Source organism: Myotis nattereri, assembly GCF_964212035.1.
Source record: "Myotis nattereri genome assembly, chromosome: 3".
Taxonomy (NCBI): domain Eukaryota; kingdom Metazoa; phylum Chordata; class Mammalia; order Chiroptera; family Vespertilionidae; genus Myotis; species Myotis nattereri.
Genome location: NC_138077.1, coordinates 68,327,396 through 68,352,936, shown reverse-complemented (window position 1 = coordinate 68,352,936; position 25,541 = coordinate 68,327,396). Strand labels below are relative to the sequence as shown.

General features: G+C 42.4%; 1 protein-coding gene across 1 annotated transcript in view; it reads left to right on the top strand.

Moving 5' to 3' along the window:
* Positions 1 to 24,361, top strand: part of NECTIN3 (nectin cell adhesion molecule 3) — a 76,660-nt gene extending 52,299 nt beyond the window's left edge. Inside the window, exons 7-8 of the mRNA XM_081088518.1 lie at positions 21,827 to 21,889; positions 23,056 to 24,361. Coding sequence (XP_080944644.1) covers positions 21,827 to 21,889; positions 23,056 to 23,235 — 243 coding nt within the window. The 3' untranslated portion in view covers positions 23,236 to 24,361. The remainder of the gene's footprint in view (positions 1 to 21,826; positions 21,890 to 23,055) is intronic.
* The last annotated feature ends 1,180 nt before the right edge of the window (positions 24,362 to 25,541 follow it).

The window sequence follows — 25,541 nt, the reverse complement described above, 5'->3', positions numbered from 1 at the left end:
TTTTCTTGCTGGGATTCCAGAGATGCATATGTGATGGTTGACCTTAATGGTGTCCCGTAAGTCCTATGGGTAAGCCCAGTGGTATAGGGCAGTGACACAGGAGAGAACTGAGTCTGGGCCACAAGCATCTGTGAGAGGCCTTGACTGTCAGTGTGTACGTCTGTGACTGCAGGATCTTGCCAGGGCCGCATACACAGCAGTGGAAGCCAGTGATGGGCATGAGCTGGTGGTATGCAAGTGCACAGCTTGAGGAATTACCTCCAGGTGCATGCACTGTGGTGGGATTCAGCCACAGAGGTCTAGGCTGGTGCCTTGTACTCATGTGGCCACACAGACCTGGGCTGGCTGCTGTTGAGGGGAACCTCGGGCTACAATGAAGTCAGGGAGGCTGAGGAATGGGTAAGTGGCTGGTGATCTGCAAACATGAATACTGGGAGTGAAAACTGGTAAAATCTGCAGTGATTCCTTGGTGGCTGTGTTCGCTCTGGTTTCTTTGGTGATGGAAGCTTCTGGGGTTTTCTGCAGAGCTGGTCACTGGGAACTGGTTGCATGGGTCGCATGGCAGATACTGGTAGCCCCCACTCTTCCTTATTCCTGGCTGTCTCTGTACATCTCAGCTTTGCCAGTCTCTGGGTGGGTGAAACCGAAGTTTTGTGGGGTGTCCCAAAAGGCTGGAGAGTCTGGCTGTCCACCCCACCCTCCCTTTCCAAGAAGGGGAACTCTTTCTATCTGGAAAGTTCTCTCTCCTTGAACAGCACTGGCCTGGGGGATGGAGTGATGCAGGCAGGATGAAGCCGCCCTTCCTTCCCTTTTCCTGCGGTTACCCACGGCTATCCTCAGGTGGTTTGTTCTGCTGAAGTTTCTTAAATGGACTCCTGAGCACTCCCTGAGCTGTTTTTGTTTGTGGATAGATGTCTAATTGTTCATCTAATGGGGGTTGAAGTCTGGGCTTTCCTACTCCCCCAAATGTTTGATACTATAGAATTAAAATTTGACATTAAGCATGATACAGCATGATATTGTGATATTGTCAATAAATATGTTTTTCGCTGAGAGAAACTAAGATGGCGGCATAGATAAACACCGGGAAATAGTCGCCCCACACAACAATTGAAAATTAGCCCAAAGGACGGAGCAAACATGGTCCAAAACAACAGGAAGTCTGGCTGAGTGTAATTTCTACAACTAGAAGAAAAGAAAAGCACGCTGAGAGCCAGAGGAGCTGCGGAGGCTGAGTGCAGAGGTACGGCAGCGGCTCGCGCGCGCGGAAAGGGGGTGGCACCTGAGGACGCGGCTGTCTTTTTGAATCACAAGCTCCCAACTGCTCTGATCTCCGGTTCTAGGAAGTCTCTGGGGACTTAGGACTCATACGGGGAGAGGCGGCTCTCTCAGGCGGCAGCGGGCGAACTTGAGGGCCGCTTTCCCTCAGAGGTGCTTGCAGCCGTTACCGGGACACTGAGACGCGCGACTCCGGGTGCGGAGAATCAGCCATTGCTTCTTTCTACGCCCTTTGACTCCCTGAGACCACGCCCCACCCGGCTGCGGCAGAGGCTTTTGCATGTGAATGCCCCAGAACTTTGCAACCTGATAATTACCTAACTGCAGCCGGGCCAGCCAGACCCGGAACTTCCAAGAGAAGGCCCAAGGCCCCGCAGCGGCTTGCATTGCTTCACAGCTGAGCCTCTTCGTAGTTCCTGCTGTGTGGCCTCAGGCAGGGGCTGAATTAGCACCTCCTTAGATCCAGGAGCCACTGTACCCAGTGGTCAGAGGGGGACCATTCTCCCACTTCAGACACAGCTGCTTCCCACAGCCAATTGGCCTGGAGGTCAATTCCTCCCAGTGATCCTACAACAACCGAGGCACCAAGAGTGCACCAAGAGTGTCCACCCCAGGTAACTGGGGAGGCTGAGCTACTGGGCCCTAAAGGACACCTGGCGCGCAGGGACACTCTATCAACACAGGGAAGCAGCCAAAATGCGGAGACAGAGAAACAGGTCACAATTGTCAGAAACGGAGGAGGCCAGACGACTGGATATAGAGTTCAAGGCCACGTTTATAAGGTTTGTCAAGAATTTTATGGAAACCGCCGATAAATTTAATGAATCCCTCAAGGAGTATGGTGAGACCATGGAGGTCATGAAAAAGGACCAATTAGAAATTATGCATACACTGACTGAAATAAAGAATACTTTACAGAGATCCAACAGCAGACAAGAGGATCCCAAGAATCAAGTCAAAGATTTGAAATGCAAAGAAACAAAAAATACCCAACCGAAAAAGAAAAAAGAAAAGAGATTCAAAAAATATGAAGATAGTGTAAGGAACCTCTGGGACAACTTCAAGCGTACCAACATCAGAATTATAGGGGTACCAGAAGGAGAGAGAGGGCAAGATATTGAAAACCTTTTTGAAGAAATAATGACAGAAAACTTCCCCCACCTGGTGAAAGAAATGGACTTACAAGTCCAGGAAGCGCAGAGAACCCCAAACAAAAGGAATCCAAAGAGGACCACACCAAGACACATCATAATTAAAATGCCAAGAGCAAAAGATAAAGAGAGAATCTTAAAAGCAGCAAGAGAAAGACAGTCAGTTACCTACAAGGGAGTACCCATCCGACTGTCAGCTGATTTCTCAACAGAAACCATGCAGGCCAGAAGAGAGTGGCAAGAAATATTCAAAGAGATGAATAGCAAGAACCTGCAACCAAGATTACTTTATCCAGCAAAGCTATCATTCAGAATGGAAGGTCAGATAAAGAGCTTCACGGATAAGAAAAAGCTAAAGGAGTTCATCACCACCAAACCAGCATTATATGAAATGCTGAAAGGTATTCTTTAAGAAGAGGAAGAAGAAAAAGGAACTCTTACCATTTGCCACAGCATCGATGGAACTGGAGAGCGGATAAATACCACAAGATCTCACTTATTTGTGGAATATAATGAACAACATAAACTGATGAACAAGGACTGATCCAGAGACGGAGAGGCATTGATTGGACTGTCGGGCCTTGGAGGGAAGGTAGGGGAGGGTGGGGGCAAGGGGGAAAGATCAACCAAAGGACTTATATGCAAGCATATAGGCCTAACCAATGGACACGGACAATGGGGGGGTGAGGGGGTGAGCGGGGAGAGGGGGGGTAGAGGGTACACATATGTAATATCTTAATCAATAAAAAATATTAAAATAAATAAATAAATATGTTTTTCCTGTAGCAAATTGTGCTCAAGGGTAAGTAAAATGCACTATCACAGAAAATTAGTATATTGTAAGCATGGTTAGCATAGCATACTTTAAAGCTGTTTATTCCATTTCCTTAACTTCTAAGGTCTAATGGGAGGATATCACTTCTGCATTAAAATCCTCGATGATAGGTACATATGACTAGAGACTGGAAAGATGCCAAGAATCTTGAACTAAGAATTAGGGAAACAGTTTTACATTCAGCTGCATTGATTAACTTGTAAAAACAAATTTTTATACACATGGAAGCATACTTGTTAATTCTCTAAGTGAAAAATTAATGGGTATATGGATTTTTATTTTGATGGTTATTGCCAACAAATTTATACTTTATACCAGTGTACACTGTCACTAACAGTGTGTGACAGGAAAGCATGTCTTTTTGTTCATTTATTGGCTAGTTCTGCACTTAGCAAAATTATGCTATGCTACATTAAGGCCCTAGATGGCATGCTGGTGAGTTGAAAGTGTGCTCAGGCATCCACTTTTTCCTGTCTTCAAATGTCAGCTGTTAGCCACTGATATATTAATTTGGCTGTTTATATAGTAAATTAAATCCTATTTTTGAAACTTTTTTCTTCCTTCCCTTATTTAATATTGAAGAATAAAAAAAAATCCCCTACTCTTTTCTTCTTTGGGGGCATAGGGATGGAGACAGGTGAAAGGTAGTGAAAAGGAGGAAGTAGGTTGGTAAAAGCTTTCATTGAATTACTGTATTATGAATAATACCTATTAATTATTGAGCACCACTTATATGCCATGCACTACTGTAAACATTTTGCATGAAGTATCTCACTTAATCCTTACAGTCACCTTGTCAGGTAGGAATTACTATTTTCCTTATTTTTTAGATTAGAAAATGAAGGCTTTGATGGGTTAAATTTTTCCCCAGGGTCATTTCCAGGAAAGGGCTTCTAAGTTTGGGCTCTTCTATTCCCTGTTAACTACCATTTGAGAGAACAAATAGTAGCACTTACTAATGAGAGCTTACATTTATTTAGCTTTTGTTAAATGCAAGGCATTGTCCTAAGTGATTTATATGTATTAACTCAAGTGGTCCTCCTGACAACTTTGTAATACCATGCTAGTATTATCCTCCACTTTCAGATGAGCACACTGGAGCCCAGAGCATCAAATAACTACCAGTGTTGCCCAGCTAATGGAGCCATGATTAGAACCAGGGATCTCTCCGGTATTTGAGAGTCCACACCACATCGAGTGTCCACCACATTGCAAATCCCGGAGATATCCCTGGCCTGGGAGTCAAGAAATGTGGATCCAGATTCGTGTCCAGCTCTGTCATGAATGAATCCTTGGGGAAATCCCTATACCTCTCTCTCTGGAACTCTGTTTCCTCATATGTAAAAGATGGGCATTTGTTTCTGAATAACTCCTGAGGCCCTCTTGCACTGACATTTTAGAATTCTTCAGATGAAAAGGGCTAAGCAAGTCTGCTGCTTTGGTTCATCAATTATTAAGGACAGTCTTAGACTTCTGTAGCTGTGTTAGCCCACAGCCCCTGGGGTTGTACCCAGAAGATGCTCAGCTGCTGCAATTTAATACATCATCCTTTCCCAACACATCAGGTGCCTTTGCATCTGCATTGAACAGGGCTCCATATGCAGTGCATGTTGCCATTTGAAAGCTATTTATAAGGAGATATCATATGACTCCAGTGCACATATGGGTGGAACCTCATAGGGAGAGAAAAAAACCTCTTAAATTAAAAACAGTTGAAATATATGTCATCCCCTACTAAGTTAAAAATAAAAGAGTTTAGCTACAATGTGAAGTGCATGTATTTTCTCAGAACAACTCACTTCGTCATCCGACTTGCCTGTTTAAAGTCTGTTGCACAGATTTGTAGCCAAGTACTTGAGGTAGATCCCCCGCCCCCCTCCCGCCAACATTTCAAAGCAGGGAAACATTCAGACATTTTGGTTGGCATTAACCATCTAAATATTTTGAGCCCTTCTTGTTTTGAACTGAATACAAATTCAACTAAAATGGTACTTTATTTTATTAGTATTTTTTAACCCTCACCTGAGGATATGCTTATTGATTTTAGAGAGAGGGGAAAGGAGAGAGAGACAGACATTGATCAGTTCCCGTATGTGCCCTTACTGGGGATCGAACCCAAAACCTAGGTATGTGTCCTGACTGGGAATTGAACCCCCAATCTTTCAGTACACAGACAACACTCTAACCAACTGCGCCACACTGGCCAGGGCTAAATGGTATTTTAAAAATAAAAGGACGTACTGTTATATATCCTTCGCCTGAATACTTGCCATATTTTATGACTTTTCTTTATGAGTTCTACAAGTAGATTTTAAGCCCTCTAATCTTGGTGCTGATCTTTTCTCCTTGTGCGTCTGGCAGCTGCTGCTTTCCATAATCCTTTTTCCTTCCTTATTCTAGAGTCTCACCACCGTTGCCCACCTCAGCTTACACATGCATATGCACACACATCACCCCACATTGTGTGTCCTTCTGGGCCCTGTCACTTTGATGCAAAAGCCTAAATCATGCTAAGTTAAAATGCATATTCATCAATGAAGATAAGCTTGAAATGTCATAAACATGTTTAAATCTAAATGAAGATGGTTGAAAATATACGCCTTTCCATCTAACTTGTACACATTTAAAGGGTCTAAAGTTAGCCTGGATTCTGTGTCACAGAAAAGAAATATGTATTAAGTAGCTTCCTTATGTACTCATTTAAAAAATTTTATATTTCCCCAAACCATACTAAATATACAATGATAATAGTATTCAAAATTGATTTTAGAAGGAGACAATTAAAGAGGGTCTTTACGTTCAGTAATTGAACAGGCTAAGCAGTAAAACCTTCATCTTTAATGGTGTCATAATATCTGTTAGAGAATTCTCCACCCACAAATTGTTACCAGGAGGGTATTTGTCCTGTTGGCCAGTTTCTTTGATCTGCAATTGCAATACACATTGGTTGTAGCCCTCATGTGCTCTGTTAACACAGCAGAGCACCTAGACTTACTCTGAAATCCAGACAGATCTTCCTGAGAACCTTTGTTCCACCCATATTGCTGAGTTTCCCCAAATCCTTTTAAACTAAAAATGAGATTCTGGAGAAGCACTCCCAGCTTCTTTGGAGGAAAAGTAATAGAAAATGTTTGCAGCTTTTGAAGCCACTTACATTATATATGTTCTTTCCCTCCTCTCCTCTAAGCACCTTACATAGAAATGCAACAGTTTTTGGTGTGTTTTTTTTTTAAACCAGCTACAATCAAAAGCAAACATTATGCCTTTCCCTTTAATACACAGATGGTGCTCACTCTCTGATGTGTTACCCATGCTGGTCTGCTAGGAAAACATGACTCCTCTTCCAAGTGCATGCCACTCTCCTTTAATACAACATGCTTCATCTCTGTGAACAAGGAGGTTTATTTCTGAAACTCCAGCTGCTCCTCATCTCCACATGCATTTCCCTCCATGTGATAACATTTAACCCCTCCCATTCTGTTGCATCTAGTCATTTCCAGGCCTTGAGCAACTTTCGCCTCTTCTAGATCTTTCACTCAGATGCTTTCAATAAGAATGTCTGGATTCAACTCTGATTTGCCTTTATCATTCATTGGGGCCCATAAAGTCCTACCCACTTTTCCCCAGGTACTATCTATCCCTGTACTCCTCCCGAACCTCACAACTGGTTCAATACCTGTAACATGCACTGCTCACTAGCTACCTGGAGACTTTTGCAGCCTCTGTCCTCTCATCAAGATGAGCCAGCTCCTGTATATACTCCCTCCTATAGTTAGGCTGATATTTCTTTCTCCTTTTATCATGCTTCTGAAAAATCTATGTTCTGTTTTCCTGGGTCGGGTGTGACCTTTTTCACAATTCCACTCAATCTGTAGTAACAACCTCTGCTGTTATCCACACTTTTCCTTTTCACAGATTAACATACTTCTCTCCCATAAAATTGTAATGAAGTATGTGGCCTACATGTCTCCGTTTTTTCCTCCTAGTCTCTCTCTTTGGCTATGCGTGCAGCATCCGCAGTCTTGATTTAGGCCTATAGGTCTGTTGGTGTTTTCTGCCTCCTCTCATGTCCTCTTCTCTGTTCCCTACTATTAGTAGTAAAATGCTAAATTCTCCTACATCATCATCATCATCATCACTGGTCAGATTAATATTTATCAAGCCCACTTTCACTGTGTCGCTCTGGAGAAAGGGTAGGGAACGCCTGGCTCACGGGCCGTATAAGACCTGCAAAATCAGTTGGTCTAATCCTGCCAAGGCATTCGGGGTGAGTTAATTAGATGTTTGACCAAATATGGCAGGCTAATTTTTTAAGTTGAAAAATTGGTATGGCCTGTGAATGATGTTATAAATGTCCAAATGGCCCTTGGCAGAAAAAAGGTTCCCCACCCCTGTTCTGGAGACTTGGAACTCCGGGTCTGGCCCTTGGGGATTGGGCCCCCACCATATCTAGCCCAGTGTCCTCAGTGTAGTCACATGGGTTCCCCATCTCACCAGTAAAGGCTTGGCTCCTCACTAATCCTGTTCAGCCTCCACCTCTCCGTAGCTTACCTTGCTTATTGTGGCCTCTGAAGTCCTGTCATTCTGTGGTAGGATTACAGCTCCACAGTCTGCTATCAACACTGCCAAGCACCTGATGTTTTTCCTGACTTGTTTTGTACCAAAATCTGATCTGAACTTGCTGACTCCCCTGAAATTATATATATTCACTACTTTCTTCACTTAATGGAGGATATTCATATTTCCACTACAAAAATATTTATATGCTTGGTTATGGGATTTTGTACCAGAGATGTTTTATAAATATATGGAATAAGTACCTATCACCTTTCTAAAAATCTGAAAAATTCTGAATTCCAAATATATCTATCCCTAAAAGATTCAGATAAAAATTGGGGATCTGTAGTGATTTGGGCATCTAAGCAGATCAGATCATCAGCTTTCATATCCCTGTAGTGACCTGGGTATGGTGATAGTAAAGAAAAAGTAAAAACATAGGACAGGCTTCCCAATTTTAAGGAGGTTGCATTCAAACTGAAGAAGAGCCACATGAAACAAGATTATAAATTCCTGGAGAGCAGGGGCCCATAAATTCTTTTGCATCCCCATTAGTAGAGTATTATTCATGGTGAGGGTGTTTTAGAGGGAAGACTATTAATTTCTAGTCCATTAGAGAAGACTTAAATGTACCTCTGTAGTGCTCAGTTCTCATAGACAGCAGAACAAAATCCCCATCAGATCTCAAGACAGTATTTCTGCTTCTGTATCCTCTGGTTCACTTTCCTCCTCAAACCACAGTGCTGGGATCCTTCCTTCTAATCACTGAGGCATCACCTGGCTGTGCTTATCTCATGAGCTTGGATTCCCACTTATGATGCCTTTGTGCAAATCGCTTAAGACTTTAGCAACCATGTGCAGGGAAATGCCAAACTGGGATTATAGTTACTTTTCTAATTCAAGTAAAACTACCTACTCTGGGTTTTCTATGTACAGAATTGGTGTCCCTGAGATTAATATTAGCTTTCCATAGCAGGTGATTTTTCTTTGTCTCATTTTCTGTGCTGTTACTAGATTATCTTCCTTCAGAAGGAGAAAAAGTTTATGTTATCTATTTTTTTTTCCCTTTCAGGAAAATAGTAAAAAATAAATAAATAAATAAATTTAAAACCCTGAAGAAAATACATGCAATTATTAACTAAATATGTTCAAGAGATTCCTTATTTAGTTTATGGGATAGTAATCATTAAGCAAACAGATAAAGAAATTTATTTATCATTGATAAGAAAGAACATTGACTTCCTTTTGGATAAGACCAGATTTTCAACAACAACTAGGTTTGTTATAATTCTGCAGTGACTTGAGAAAATTCCAGTGCTCCCATATGTCATTCTCTACCTTTTTCAGTCACACCCTCAATAGAAAATGTAGATTATTGGTAAGGGAAGTCAATCCTGTATTGTCTCACCTTTCAATAGGAAAGAACATAAGGAGAATGGTGTTCGACATTTAGTATATTATAGTGGTTTGGGATACAATACTGTGCCAGATACAGAGAGACAGTTAACACCTTTGAGGGTGTTTGGGTACATGGATTAAACTACATGATCAGCTCTGAATTGAAAGTTTACCTTGTGGGCAATTTTGGAGATAAAGTGGGTAATCCGGTGCAGCATTTGGGTTTGGGTTTGAAGAGCACAGATGTGACAAGGACAGAGTAGCCTTCTGATGTTAAAATGTGCAGGTATTTACTTGTTGTGGGAAATAGTGCATATGAATACATAATCATTTGACTTGTGCCCTAGAAACGGTTAGGATTTATGGTTAGGGACATTTTAGGCTTCTTTGTGTGTTTCTAGTTTGCCTGCAAATCATTTTCCATCGCCTTTATCATCTGTCTGCTTTAATTAGATATTTGGCTTTGCATACATATTACAATTTAGGTGAAATATCATTTTCTTGTGCACTTTAATGTAAGGATTAAGCAAGGCCAAAACCAAGATAGGAAATTTTATTAAAATGTGTCATATCAAATTTCACTTTGGAAAATTAAAATCTGGAATGTATACTCTGTAGAAGTAATGAAATTTATTTATCATTGATAAGAAAGAACATCGACTTCCTTTTGGATAAGACCAGATTTTCAACAACTAGGCTTGTTATAATTCTGCAGTGACTTGAGACAATTCCAGTGCTGCCTTGTGGGATTAAATATCCAATATTCTTCTGTTTATAAATCAACCTCATGTCTTAAGCCTACATTTGAAATTTGCCACTAGGACATTCTGTAGTCCTGTCTTCTTGTTACTGGCTCATTGCAATCTTTAATATTATAAATGAGGGGACTAGACATTGCATTCTAAGGTGCCAACTACATCACTGCAGGATATCAACCAACAACAGGACAGTAGGGAAAATGCCCTCTAAATTAATTTTTTTTTAAATATATTTTATTGATTTTTTACAGAGAGGAAGAGAGAGAGATAGAGAGTTAGAAACATCAACGAAAGAGAAACATCGATCAGCTGCCTCCTGCACATCTCCTACTGGGAATGTGCCTGCAACCCAGGTACATGCCCTTGACCGGAATCGAACCCGGGACCTTTCAGTCCGCAGGCCGATGCTCTATCCACTGAGCCAAACCGGTTTCGGCTAAATTAATTTTTTTTTAAGTATCCTCTAGCAAATGACCATGGGCTGGGGCAGATTAAAAGAAAAAAATCTCTTGAGCGTCTCAGACTGCTCAAGAAAAGCCTTGCCTTTGTTCTCCTTTAGTGGAGGCTGGAGCGAAAGCAGGGGATGGAGTAATGCAGGCCAGAGCGTCTGCGTGGCCAGTGCATGGAGTAATGCAGGCCAGAGCGTCTACGTGGCCAGTGCATGGAGTAATGCAGGCCAGAGCGTCTACGTGGCCAGTGCATGGAGTAATGCAGGCCAGAGCGTCTACGTGGCCAGTGCATGGAGTAATGCAAGCCAGAGCGTCTACGTGGCCAGTGCATGGAGTAATGCAGGCCAGAGTGTCTACGTGGCCAGTGCATGGAGTAATGCAGGCCAGAGCGTCTACGTGGCCAGTGCATGGAGTAATGCCGGCCAGAGCGTCTGCGTGGCCAGTGCATGGAGTAATGCAGGCCAGAGCGTCTACGTGGCCAGTGCATGGAGTAATGCCGGCCAGAGCGTCTGCGTGGCCAGTGCATGGAGTAATGCCGGCCAGAGCGTCTGCGTGGCCAGTGCATGGAGTAATGCCGGCCAGAGCGTCTGCGTGGCCAGTGCATGGAGTAATGCAGGCCAGAGCGTCTGCGTGGCCAGTGCATGGAGTAATGCAGGCCAGAGCGTCTACGTGGCCAGTGCATGGAGTAATGCCGGCCAGAGCGTCTGCGTGGCCAGTGCATGGAGTAATGCCGGCCAGAGCGTCTGCGTGGCCAGTGCATGGAGTAATGCCGGCCAGAGCGTCTGCGTGGCCAGTGCATGGAGTAATGCAGGCCAGAGCGTCTGCGTGGCCAGTGCATGGAGTAATGCCGGCCAGAGCGTCTGCGTGGCCAGTGCATGGAGTAATGCAGGCCAGAGCGTCTGCGTGGCCAGTGCAGATGCGGAGAACCCAGAGCAGGTGGCAGTGCTGGCGCGTACTGAGCATGCCAGTCTTCCCCCTCAGTCTTCTGCCCTCTCTCCTTTGATGTGCTCATCTTCCTGCTTTCCAGTCCCTTTCTGCTGTCTAGTTGGCAAGAGACTGGTTATCCTCAAGATGGGCAGCCTTGTATGATGGTTTAAGACACAGACCTTGGCATTACATACGCATGCATTTGAATCTCAGCTCTATGAATTTCGGATCATGGCTACATCTCTCTAAGCCTTAGCTTTTCCTCTTCTTTATGATGGCACCAGTGATAAAATTGCCTTCAAGGAGATAGTATAAGAATAGGAGCCCATGTAAAGCATCTTGTACAACACCTTACTTAAGGGTCAAGGAACAGAAGAGTGTGGTCCTTGCAGTTAGGGATTCAGGCCCCAAGGTTTGTAGTCCAACTGGCACAGGTTTCCCAGCATGCTGCAGCACCAAAACCTCCTGTGCATGGATAGTATGTCAGCAAGTGTTCGTTGAGCATCTTCTCTGTGATAGCAACATGTGAGGTTTGGGGGAACCTCCCTGTCAACCTTTTAGGGAGTCCACAGGAAATCATTTATAGGATGGAATGCATGCACAGAACATAGACGTGAACCTTACTTCCCAGACTTTCAGAAAGAGGAGCTGTAAGGAAATCTCAATTCTTGGGAGACAAGGTCACACAGACTTTGTACATTTAACCTGTACAATGTGTAGTGGCAATCTGTATCCATCATGAGTGATTGCAGACACTAGAGAACAAAGAGCTAACTAAAAAATAATAAGGAAATGCTTATAATTTTTTTAAAAAGTTGATTAATAATACAGCACCCCCCTTGACATGCATAGGTTTTTGAAAATGTTACTAATACATCTCTAAATGCCCGTATCTTTTTTAAAACTCAGGGTTGATAATGATAAAGACACATTGAAAGATGGATATTGAGCAATTGCTAAGCTCATTAACTAGCTAAAAAATTATCCCATTGCAAAAACATCCCAGGTCTTGATTTCCATTTTTGTCTCAACAAAATTACAAATTAGTAGTTGTCATAACCTTTTAAACTCACTCATGAGTAGTTAAAAACCAGCAATGTTAAATCTGTGAATGGCAAGGGTCTACTTTAATAATAGAGACATTCGTGTGAATAGCTCAGTCTTATGGGTAATTATCATGGAGAACAGTAACAATTATGGATCTCATTAAACAATTGCCTAATTAATGTTATAAATTTTGCTTGATTAGAGCACAGTCTTTATAGTTGTTTCTTATGCAACATGGTCAGCAGCTCTCACAACTATTTAAAAAAGTGAAAAGGAAAATTGACCTTTGGTTCATAATTTTAATAATGTTTTATAAATTTGTTCAGAGATAGTTAATAGATAGGAATGTAGTAATCTTTATGCCTTGAGGAATCCATATTTTGTGAGTTATGTGTGGTAGCCATTTTTTTAAATCTTACTCCTTTGGTGTGCTGAAATCATTTCTATAGGTTTGCAATGCAATCACTAGAACACAAATAGACAATCAGATACAATAGCTGAGAACCTCATGCATCAAGGACAATCTGTTGTAAACTATCAAGAATTTACCATGTACTTGTATCATGTCAGACTCTGGACTCTCAGTGGCTACTTCACCTCCACATGCATGCTCCTCCAAAATGTAATAACTATGATAAAATGCAAAGATACAGTTTTTTAAAAACTCAACTTTACTGAGATACATATGCCCCACTTTAAGTATACAGTTTGATAAACGTTGCCAATGTACACACTGATGTAACCACTACCCCAATCAAGAACATTTCTAAAAAATTACCTATCTATAAAATTTCTTGCATAAACCCTCTACCACCACCCCACCCACCCATGCACACACACCTCCTGCCTCAAGGCAACCATTAATGTGATTTCTGTCACACCATATTAGTTCTGCCCTTTTAAAAGAACTTCTCATAAAGGGAATCACTGTGCGCTCTTTTGCATCCAATTTCTTTTGCTTAGCATGTTTTTTAAGATTCATGCTGTTGCATGAATAAATTTCCTTTTATTGCAGAGTAGTATCCCATTTTCTGAGTATACTATAATTTGTTTATTCATTCATCTGTTGAGGTCTGGTCACCCCTAACTGCCCTCTCCTGCAGGCCTGGTCCCCCCAACTACCCTCCTCTTCAGGCCCGGTCGCCCCCAACTGCCCTACCCTGCCAGCCCAGTTGCCCCCAACTTCCCTCCCCTGCTGGCCATCTTGTGGTGGCCATCTTGTGACCACACGGGGGTGGCCATCTTGTGTGAGGGTGTGATGGTCAATTTGCATATTATCTCTTTATTATATAGGATCGCATTTCACATAGATGCCATCTAGTTGAGAATTGCCTTTTTTGCCTAGTCTCAGAATCCCTCACTTTAGTTTAGTCTATTCTTAATACATTTCTTGTTGTGTTTGGGCCTTGTTACTTGTTTTGTTTGTTCCATGAGTTATTTGTCCCTTTTTCCTTCTTCTCCTGCCTTCTTTTAAATTAACTGAGATTTTTAATATTTTAACCTCTTCTATTGAATTATTAACTATACCTCTTTGTTTTTACTTTTTTAGTGATCTCTCTGGGTTTTAGAATGTACATTTTTAACTTACCACTATCCTATATAATAAAGAGCTAATACGCAAATGGTCCTTGCACCAGAACTCCTCAGACGCTCAACACTGGGGAGAGAGGAATGGTGACCAGCCAGGCACAAATCAGCTCACGAGAGAGGAATGGAGATCAGCCAGGCACAAATCAGCTCATGAGAGAGGAATGGGGACCAGCCAGGCTCCGGCCTGAGAGAGGGTTAAGCCACCCGACCCAGAGTCCTGGGCACCAGCACCTACGCCTATGGCCCAGGAGAGGGACTAGCTCCATGCCCCACGGTCCCAGGTGCCTATGGCTGCGGCCCAGGCAAAGCTGCCCACCCATGGTCTGCTGCCACTGGGACCGGTCTGGGTCCTGAGTGCCTGCGGCCAGCCAGAGGGAGGGAAGCCCAGGTCCTGGGTGCCTGTGACTGGCAGGAGGGAATCCTGGGTCCCAGGTACAAGGTGAAGCAGAGGTGGTTAGGGGCGATCAGGCCAGCAGGGGAGCAGTTAGGGGCAATCAGGCAGGCAGAGGGGTTAAGGGCAATCAGGCAGGCAGGCAGGTGTGCAGTTAGGAGCCAGAGGTCCTGGATTGCAAGAGGCAGTCGGACATCCAGGATTGGAGAGGGTGCAGGCCAGGCTGAGGGGACCCCCACACACACCCGCTGTGCATGAATTTCATGCACTGGGCCTCTAGTCTATATAATAAAGAGCTAATATGCTAATGGTCATGACACCCTCACATGTCACGACCAATCTGCAAGAGGCTGCCTGCACAGCAGGCATGGGTGGGCAGGGACTTACAGCATTGGGGACTTGCATGAGGCTGCATCCCATCCCCCACCCGGCACCAGGCCCGGGGACATGAGGTTTGTGTCCCCACTCCCAGTGCTGGCCCCGGGACATGAGGCTCGTGTCTCCGCTCCCTGCACCAGCCCCAGGGCTTAAAGGGAGTGGGGCTGGCCAGGTCTAGGCCTTGCCCAATGGGGGTGGGGTCAGCCAGGTCTGGGTCTCATGTGATTTCCAGTTGTGTGTGGGTCGGTGGGGACTTGACTCTGGGTCCCGCAGTGCGCTCTAGACTCTGACAGGAGGGAGATTTTCATATACATTTTACTAATTTTCTTTCATCTCTGACACTTCTTTTATAGAGAAAAGGCAAATAGCAATATTAAAATATTTCCTCTAATTAATCCCTTTTAATGTGCATGAATTTCGTGCACTGGGCCACTAGTCTTAATATAACATTATACTATTATATCATTAAGAACTTTAACAGATACTTAGATTTCCTCCCTTCCTTTCTTATTATTTTTATACATTATATTCATACATGTTATAAACCCAAAAATACATTCTTATATTTTTGTTTTGGGCTATAATATGTATTTTTCAAACATTTAGAAATTGATGTTTTGTTTGGAATCAGTGTTTTTTGACTTGAAGAATTTTCCTGTTACATTATTTATGGTGTAGATCTGCTGACAACTTCTCTTAGCTTTTGTTTGAAAATTTCTTTATTTTACCTTCATTTTAAAAATACTTTTATGGGATATATAATTCTAGTTTGACTTTGTTGTTTCACTTAGTGCTTTAAAATTGTAACTTCATTGTTTTCTGGCCTTCGTTTTTTCCTCCTGAGGAGCCAGTGATAATTATTATCTTTATTTCTCTGTGCATATTGTATCTTCTTTATTCCTCTGGCTACATCTTAGGGTTTTTTTGTTTTTTAATCATTGTTTTTCAACAATTTGACTTTGAAATAGCCTATTAGGGACATGCAGTGACTTTTTCATTTAAGATATATATTTTTTTTCAGTTCTAGAAGTTCTCTTTGGTTATTTTTCAGAGTTTTCAATTCTCATATTATGTTTATATTTTCCTTTATATTCTTAAACAAACATTTATAAGAGCTCTTTTAAAGTTCTTATCTCCTAATTCTATCATACATTTTCATCACTTTTCTCTTTGTTTCTCTTTACTTATATTTTTCTTGCTGTTTTTTCATGTTCAGTATATTTATATTAGATGCTGGACACTGCTTTACTAGGGTGGTTCTAGAATTGTCTCTCCTCTAGAGCTTCCTTAGCCTTGCTCTTCTGGTATAACCCTGGGGTCTCTACTGAATGTCTCACCTGTTCAGTGAGGATTCTTCTTCACTTTCGTGCTCTGTCCCACAGTTACAACCACCTCAGCTTGCCAAGTGCTGAGCTCTGACTCCTCAGCTCAGCAATACCCTGTAATCTTCTTGCGTTTTCCTCTTCCCAAATCAGGGGTGCATGTGCATGTGCATGTGTGTGCCTATGCATGTATGTGTTTGTGTGTGTGTGTGTGTGTGTGTTCCCATTATGTGAGATGCCAGTGCTGTGCAGCAAAATGTTCAGTGTCTGAAAACTGTTGTTTTGTATATTTTGACCAGTTTTTCAGTAATTTATGACAGGAGGGCTATTCTGGTATTAGTTCTCCATCATGACTGGAAGCAGAAGTAAAAATGTGTCACTTTTCAGTATAAGGAAAAAGCATTAGGGTAAAATATGTTGATAGGATGAAGCCCATTTAAAAGCTTTAAGGAGGCATAATTGGAAGAGAATGTGTGTCAATGGATGCAGAGCATCTTGTAGAAGGTAAACCAGGAAAATATTGTAGGTCATGGAGCAAGAACTCAGCTCAGAGAAAATGACTAGGGTCTTGCAACCCAGCAATTCCAGAACCTTCTCTAGAGTCGAGTGAAAAGTAATTTCAATGTGAATCCTAGGTTAACCTGAAGCTCTGACCCAGGGGAAAGAAAGAGAGGTAAGATTCGCCTACTCAACAGTGGAATTGAGAAAATAACAAAAGAATAGAAACAAACTAAAAAGTAGAGAGTCATAAAAAGGTTGTATTATCTAAGATTCAGAGTTTCTATACAGGTATAATAGGGCAATGTGTAATAATTTGCTCCATTTCTAAGAGAACCAGCCAAGATTTCAGTCAGAATCAACGTAATTGAGTATTTATTATTCATACATTATTCATATAATCTATACTCTGAGATTTTCTGGTTCCATATGAAGTAGTGACTGCACATTAAAATATTTTAATATGTCTGGTGTGGCAGCGGAAAGTTACCCAATGATGTGATAGGGGAGCTCAGCAAATGCTTGAATTGGGAAAGTAGCAGTGGAGGAGCCACCGATTACACAGCAGGTGTGAGGTTGTAGGGTGCTTAGAATATCTTCACAATAAGAACGGAGGAAAGACTGATGCTCCTTCAGCATGTAATGAGTTTTAGGTAACTTGTTAAGCTGAGGTTTAGGGAGGTAAGCTAAGGACCTTTTTAGAAGTAGAATTTTTAATGGATATTATCTTTTCATTTATCTCTAAAGATGAAATTATGAAACAAGATAGGACACCAAAAAGACTCAGGTTGGGAAGTGGGAATAATGGATCCACATGAACACTGCCAGAGTGAGCTGAGAGTCCAGTTATTGTTGACCTCATGGCAATAGTGGCTTGAAATCTTGCTCTGTCATTACTGAAAATAAACCTCAACAACTCTGAAAACTTTGTTTTGGAAACAGGTTAAAATATAATACATAGTAAAAAGTGAAGATGTTAGTTTATATTTTGAGCCAGAAAAGGCAAAATGTTTATTAAGATCACATAGAATAAAACTTGAAAAACTAGTATTGTTAGCACCTTGGAATCCAGGAATGAAAGTCTCTGTGACTTTAATAAATTAGGAAAGTGATATGGGTTGTAGCTCAATAGAAATTGCTCTAACATAGTGGATACATGTAAATAGGGAAACTGAAATATGTATTAGAGATTCAGAGTAGCCCAACTCTTCCTAGGAAAAACATTCAGGAATAATATATGCCATGAATCCAACAATTAAAGTATCATAGATTAATTCATTACATATGTATTAAACACCAAATGTGTGAGGTATTATGCAAGACAGTTTTCTATATACTGTGATCAGTAACTTTGTAAATAAATCAGAATATGCAACATTTCAGGTAGTTTATGGACTAGCAAAAAGAGAACACATGTAGCCACCCACTGTTTGAATAAATTATGCCTCACGTATGTTGTGAGAAATTGGATGGCCACACAGTATAGAGTTAAGCATGCTTTTCAATAGCCCTTGATTCTGGGGCAGGTTGTAGGGGTGAGGTGGGTGCATCCCTAGGATATGTGGGGCTCCTGTCTATATAAACTATTTGATTAAATATTGTATTACAAAATTAAAAATTCATGGGCTTGTGGGAGGCATAGTGATGTATGGATGAAGGTTTACAATATTGGGTATAGAAGATGAGCTTGGGTATTTGCTTATTGTCCAGTTAGTGCATGTGAAGATCGTTCCAGTCTAGGACCCACTTTTTTCTTGTCCTTTATTGTCAAGCGTACCACTTCTGGCTAATTTTATATCTCCTATTATGAGAAACAGGTAGCAATGCTTTCATTACTTATAAAGCCATGGATCTATGAAATCTCTTTGTATTGAAACAGAATAGAATTTTCTTCCTCTCTAATTGCCCAATACTTTTAAACTAACACTGGTTATATTGTTACTCATGACGCTGTGCCATCCAGTGTCCGCCATGAATACTGGCTTCTAAGGAGAACTTAAGGTTGTACTGTATTTTGTTGGTAATGACCAAATGCAGATCTTACTGAGTGCTCAGTAAAGTGTGAATGATCATTTATTATATGGTCATGTTAAATTTATCATTTGGAATTTTATAGCATAAAAATTAAGCAGCACATATTTCAACCAAGTCTTCTCTTGAACTCTTGAGGTCCTAATCACTGTATTTCTGGAACATGATCTCTTTCCATATGGACCGTACCCTGCTCTCCACACACTTCCACCAGCGGGAGAGGGCACTTACTCTTTCTGCAGAGGCGTCTAAGTGCTCTGCCTCCTGGCAAATTACATTCGGCAGTAACATAGAATCATTTCTCAATGACCTGCATTAATGGAAGGGGAACAGCAACAGGACCATCTAAAACAGCAAGTAGACCAAACAAAATGTGAATTTTAACTTTAGGTATTTTTCCCTGAGTCTATTTTCCTTGGACCAGGACCAGCTACATAATTTGAGAGGCTCAGGGAAAAATGAAAATGCAGGGCCCCTTGCTTTAAACTTAAGAATGTCAAGATGTCCCGACTAGGTACCTAGTCTGCCCTCATGAGACATGCTCTCCAGGCACCTCCCAGATGCGGATGAAGCAGAGGGGCATGCACTCCTGACCCCAGCCTTCCCTGTGCTAGTACTCAGGCCCCTGCCAGGCAGAAGGCAGCAGCAGTCACTGGACAGGGGCAGGAGGGGAAAGTACAGGATGTCCCCAAAAAATGCATATGCACTTTAACAGCTAATAGCTCAATTTTGAAAATAAAATATATTTTAAAAAATACTGTCCTTAAAATATTTGGGACATCCTATGTACTGGTATGTAGAGGGAGGGGATATGGCACCAGAGTGGGTAAGTGGTGGCCAAGCACTAAATCAGTGACCAGCAGCGGGTGGCAGGACACCCTTGAGCTGAGGCTACAAGTCCCTGAAACATGCTCCTTTATCACATTAGATCACTTCCAATACACATTCACAGTGACATGAAGAAACTTAAGGTGCCAACCACAGAGCATTAAATCCCAAAGTGGGACCCTGGTGAGCACTAGGTTCTGTGTGACTGGTCACTCGTCCCTGAGACTGGCCCAGTATTAGACTTTAGTGTACTGTCTATATGAACTAATCATGTGGAAAGCACCCAGAATCATGCAAAATAAGACGGGGGAGGAGAGGCACAGATAATTTATAATTTGGATAACCCTGGAATGTGATATCAAGAATCAATAGTTTAGAATTCAGTAAATTCATTGGTCAGCTGTTGACTTCTTCCTGTTACAGAACCACAGGCTAGGGTGTGAGGATGGGGGATGATGGCCTTGAAAGATAAAGACATTAGGAACTATGAATGAAACAAACAGATCTCGATGAGTGCTCTGATAGAGAGATAAACAAGAACAATAGAAAAACTGGGACTAGAGAAATTAACTTTGGTGGGCAATGTGGAAAAACCTTGTAGGAGGAAAAAAATGACTTTAGTCAGGGCAAGATGGATGGGTAGTATTTTAGTTACCAGAGACTAAGGGGCAGACCTTCTAGACAAAAAGAACAGTATAAGAAAGGCAGTAAAATGGAGAGCATGTTTATAGTTATGTGACTTTTAGGCATTCTTTTTTAAAAAAATATATATTTTATTGATTGTTTATAGAGAGAAAGGGAAAGAGATAGTTAGAAACATCGATGAGAGAGAAACATCGATCAGCTGTCTCCTGCACACCCCCTACTGGGGATGTGCCTGCAACCAAGGTACATGCCCTTGACTGGAATCAAACCTGGGACCCTTCAGTCTGTACGCCGATGCTCTATCCACTGAGCCAAACTGGTCAGGGCTAGGCATTCTTTTGTTATCTTTATTGAACATTATTTTCCAGCCACTGATATAAAAGCAGATGATGTAAAAATACAGGATTAGGCATCGGACAAATCCATGTTTGAATCACAGTCTATCACTTCCCAGCTGTGTGACTGGGGACAATTGAACCACTCTGAGCTTTGGTTTCAGTCATCTGTAAAATAGAGATATTGGTTTTGTAGAATTATTATAAAGATGAAATGAAATGAAGTTTGTAAAATATTCCAACCAGCACTCCCACTCTAGTGAAGGAGAGAGGCATATCCTATATAATAAAAGGGCAATATGCAAATTGACCCTAACAGTAGAACAACTGGGAACGACTGGTCACTATGACACACACTGACGACCAGGGGGCAGACGCTCAATGCAGGAGATGCCCCCTGATGGTCAGTGCGCTTCCATAAGGGGAGCTCTGCTCAGCCACAAGCCAGGCTGACGGCTGCCAGTACAGCAGTGGTGGTGGGAGTCTCTTCCGCCTCCTCAGCAGCGCTAAGGATGTCCGACTGCAGCTTAGGTCTGCTCCCCACTGGCAAGTGGACATCCCATGAGGGCTCCCGGGTTGCCAGAGGGATGTCTGACTGCCAGCTTAGGCCTGATCCCCCCAGGGAGTGGGCCTAAGCCAGCAGGTGGACATCCCCCGAGGGGTCCCAGACTGTGAGAGGTCACAGACCAGGCTTAGGGGACTTCCCCTGCCCCCCGAGTGCACAAATTTTTGTGCACTGGGCCTCTAGTACATAAATAATTGGGATGATACGTACTGTGAGAGCACAGAAAGGAGAGTGGCTGTCTGCCTGAGCACTTAGTGCTAGGCTTCCAGGAAGAGGTGATATCTGACCTGGAGGCTGAAGGGTAAGTATGTTTGTATAAGCCCAAGGGCCACTGAGAAAGAGCCTTCTCAGGGTTTGAAAACGTAAGTCCCCTTTATGATCCCTGTGGGGCTCGGGGGCAGGGAGTAATAGCAGGAAGAGAAGGGTGACCATGTAAACCATCTGTAGAGAAATCCAAAAAAATGACCTTTCATTAGCACCATGAAACTACTTTTAGCGATTTAAAATGGCACTCTTCCCTGAGAAAAGGTGAGAGACCTTCGGTGCTGAGTCCTCCTTGATGTAAGGTGTAAACAAGTTTGCCTGAGAACTTCTGCAGCAGATGTTCTGAGTCTCTTATTCCTTCCAGAAGTAGTCTGGAGCCAGGAGAGAGAAAGAGAGACAAAACTCTCAAGTAATGTAGCTGTTTTCCCCATGTTCATGTAGAGCATTTTGTTTAGTTGGCAAACATTTCACAAGACATGGTTGCCTCATAAAAACAGGAGTCTTAGTGGTCTTGGTTATCTGTTTTGCCATGTGCTTGGTGCTTTAAAGGGCATACCTTTTTCTCTCTTCTTCCTCCAGACTGAACACTTGCCTTTGCAGAGTCACTTCAAAGGAAGAGAGGTTGGCGGTCTCCAGCCCTCTGTGAGTAACTCGGTCCTGCTGTTGAGGTTATGCTGTTGAGGTGAAGCCGGTGGCCACCATACTTATTAAAATATCACTTGATTTCTAAGAAATTTTATTTTATTCATCTCTCTGATATCTAAGCATCTGCAGTATCATTTTATAAAGTTCTTGCTCTTGCTTATCCCTCTTAGAAGTAACCAACTTTTATGAAACCAATAACCAGGTAGAGGGATCAGATCCAGACAAAGAGATCATCATGGAGTTCATTTTATAGTGTCAGCTGTGTAAGAAAGGAAGGAAGGTTAAAAAATACAGGAGAATTTTTTTCTCACAGAGAGTAAGGGAGAGGGAGAGAGAGATAGAAACGTCAATGATGAGAGCGAATCATTGATCGGCTGCCTCCTACAGGCCCCACACTGGGGATTGAGCCTGAAACCCCAGCATGTGCCCTGACTGGGAATCAAACCGTGACTTCCTAGTTCATGGGTTGACACTCAATCACTGAGCCATACCAGTCAGGAGAAAAGAATACACATATTTTTTTATAGTACTTCTTATTCTCAGTAAGTTGGACGTATGGTCAAAAAACCAGTTCATTTTTCTGTGTGTCTTCCCTAACTGCCCAGTGGTGAATCTTGAAGTTTCTTTTGGGATTCTGTTTTTTGTATTTCATTGTTTTTGCTTGTTTGTCCCCCCAAAAATGTATATACACACTTGAAATAATTATAAAGGCAGTGTTCATTAAAATACATTTCATTTTTTAAATTGAGCCATCAGCTGTTAGAGCCTGTATATATTTTGGGGGGAACACCCTGTATATCTCATGCAGTCTTTCCAAGCTTGAGCCATGCTGAGGGACACCTGAAGTTCGCAGCCTTCTTTTTCACCATTTTACCTTAACTAGATACTAATTCCAAATTTCAAAAACTGAAATTAACTATAGTCTCCAGTCATTAGTCACAATTTTCTATTTAGAAGACACCACCAGTCTTGTTCAGGTATGGAAAGCAACAAAGGACTAGAAAATGAAAATTTGTTGAACTTTACCTTGCCATTCAATAGTGTGTGGGCTAAGGAATCAGGAACACAGACTGTAATGAATTCTATTCTTGCTTGTTTTTACCGAAGTGCTAGAAAAATGCCAACAGCTGTTCTGCTAATGTAAGCAATGTTTGAATTTTTAGAATGGACTAAATAGCAGGAGATTTGAGTATGAAGATGAGAATCCAGTGGGGGAAGATGGGATTCAGCAGATGTGCCCTCTCTACAACCAGATGTGCTACCAAGACCGGAGCCCTGGCAAGCATCATAGGAGCAACGATCCCGAGAGAGTCTACATCAACCCCCGAGAGCATTACGTGTGACGGCTCTGCTTCTAGTGGGTGTTCTACCGAATGTTATTCCCAGATTAGGGAGAGAAACCAAGGTCAATAGTTATTATTTTGCTCTCTCTCATATAAAACGGTCCCCCTCTAAGTATCAGAAGTCGTGATGAATGACTTGGAGCCAATGGCGAATGTCTTTCCTCCAGTAAGACTTCCTTCACCACCAGCTGTGTCTGTGACCTTGACTGCAGCTTTGTGTGTTTCTGTGACGATGGTGTGATGATGTTTAACTACTAACATCTGGCCTACAGTGGCATGTTCATTTTAAAGTAGAGCATCTGCCTGGGATGCCAGCAGTGATTCTCCAGAAAGAAAGGCCCCAGCTGGGAGTGTTAACCTCACTGGGTCTCAGGCAGGCCAGCCTATTCATCTGTCAATCAAACGGGCAGAAAAAGGAGTTCAAGATCCATTTCACTAATTATTTAGTTGGAATTTGGCTTTCCCTGATATGCTTAATATAATCACAACACCTGTGTACAAATAAGAGGCCTGAGGAAAGAGGCAAAATTTGTTCTTTATCCACAAAACAACAACAAAGGGCAGTTTAAACCTTCAAGCGTGTTGGTTGCTTTTAGACTCTTGCCACATTGTGAGAGATGCTCCTTCTTGGTCACTGAGGTCCTGAGGGGCGTATTTCCTGCCTAGGTTGGGTATCTGCCTAGTGTTGAATAGCAGAGTGCTAACCGAGGTCCGTCTCTTGCTCTGTCCCTGTTCCCACACTTCTGTCCTTTACTAGCCAGATTAGCTTACTTCTCACCTATTAAGTTCTAAAGACCCTGTTTAAATGGTGGACAGCCCTGAGCCTTTTCCCTCTTCTGTGGTATTGTATATGACAGGCTCAGCTTTCCCTACTGAAATCTCCTTCAAACTAATCCCATGCACACAGGCCTTTGCCCACTCTGCATTCTTCAGACTACATATTGTCCATGTTTTATCCACCTCAGAAAAGCCTACTGGAAAACCACTGTGAAATAACTCCTGTTTTGAAATGACAGGTGGAAAATTTGAAAACTTAACAACAAAAAAAAAAAGAGCCACTTCAATGTGGCATATGTGCTGAACCCACAAGTTGTCTTTGATCCCTCCTCCCCTGCGTTACCTGGTCAACAACAAGAATAAAGAGATGCTAAAACAAAAGCCAGTAATGTAGTGACCAACATACCAGTGTATCCTGCACCACTCTGGTGCCTGTCGATGTTAGTCTTGAGTTTTCTCACTTCCCTTTGCCAGCTTTTCCTCGCTGAGATTCAAGGTGGTAATTAGAGTGGGGTGAGCAGAGGAGGGAGCACAGGTACAAATGTCGATCATCCTCCCTCACAGCACGAGGAAGCATTGTTTTATTGTGGGTTCTGGAAGATTAGAGGTATGCCACTGATATAAAAAAACACAACTACAGACTTGTCATCTGTTAGGAAAGAGTGGCATAGTGCTATAAAATATTACATATTTCCAACCTAAGCTTCAAGGGGGCGGGAGAATGTTAACACAGATTTCTAATGAGATACCAAGGATACCTGGTGATTCATGTAGGGCTGGCTCTAGTTTTTGCTCCTGCGTTTGTTTCCTTTCCTTAGTTTCCTTGGTCAGAGAAATCATCTGGTTGTTTTACAGCAGTAATACACTCCCCCCATGGCCTGGGTGACCTATTATTCTGGGAGAAAATTCTAACTCAATGCTTTGGCTAGGTAATTAGCAATTTAAAAGTGATATGGGATCAAAGGATAAATTCTAAGGCCCCTCACAGCTGTATCACAGAGCTAGACTTTGCTGCCCTTTGTAGCAAGCTGACACACAAAGGATATATTTGATTGTATTGCTTTGCGTGGAATCCCATCAGTAAGTTGGTGTAACTAAAGGTAGAAGAATCCCTGCAATTGTTTTCCAACAGAAACATGACTCTGGTCGGAGCTGTTCCTCCCAGGGCAGTGTTTTATAAAATCCTGGCTGTTACAGAGGAGATACTGTGAGGCATGGCCTCCTTCAGAAAGCTAAAAACGCCCCACGCATGGGGGGTGGTTTCCACGGTCCTGCAGGGAAGCAGGTTGTTGGGTCAGTGTCTGAGAAGCTCACCTGGGGCCCAGTGGGGAATGGAGATGCCTTCATTTGCACAAGGGAAGGACATTGGGAAGCACTGGGTTTGAGGAGCCCTTTGACTTTCTATAACACCTTCCCTACCAAGAAGAACCCAGTGTCGCATTTGTAAGATTCTCAGTGTAGTTATGGAAAAGGAATTTCAGCATGTGGATACCTCCCTCACAGCCAGGCAGTTCAATATCCTTTTTGCT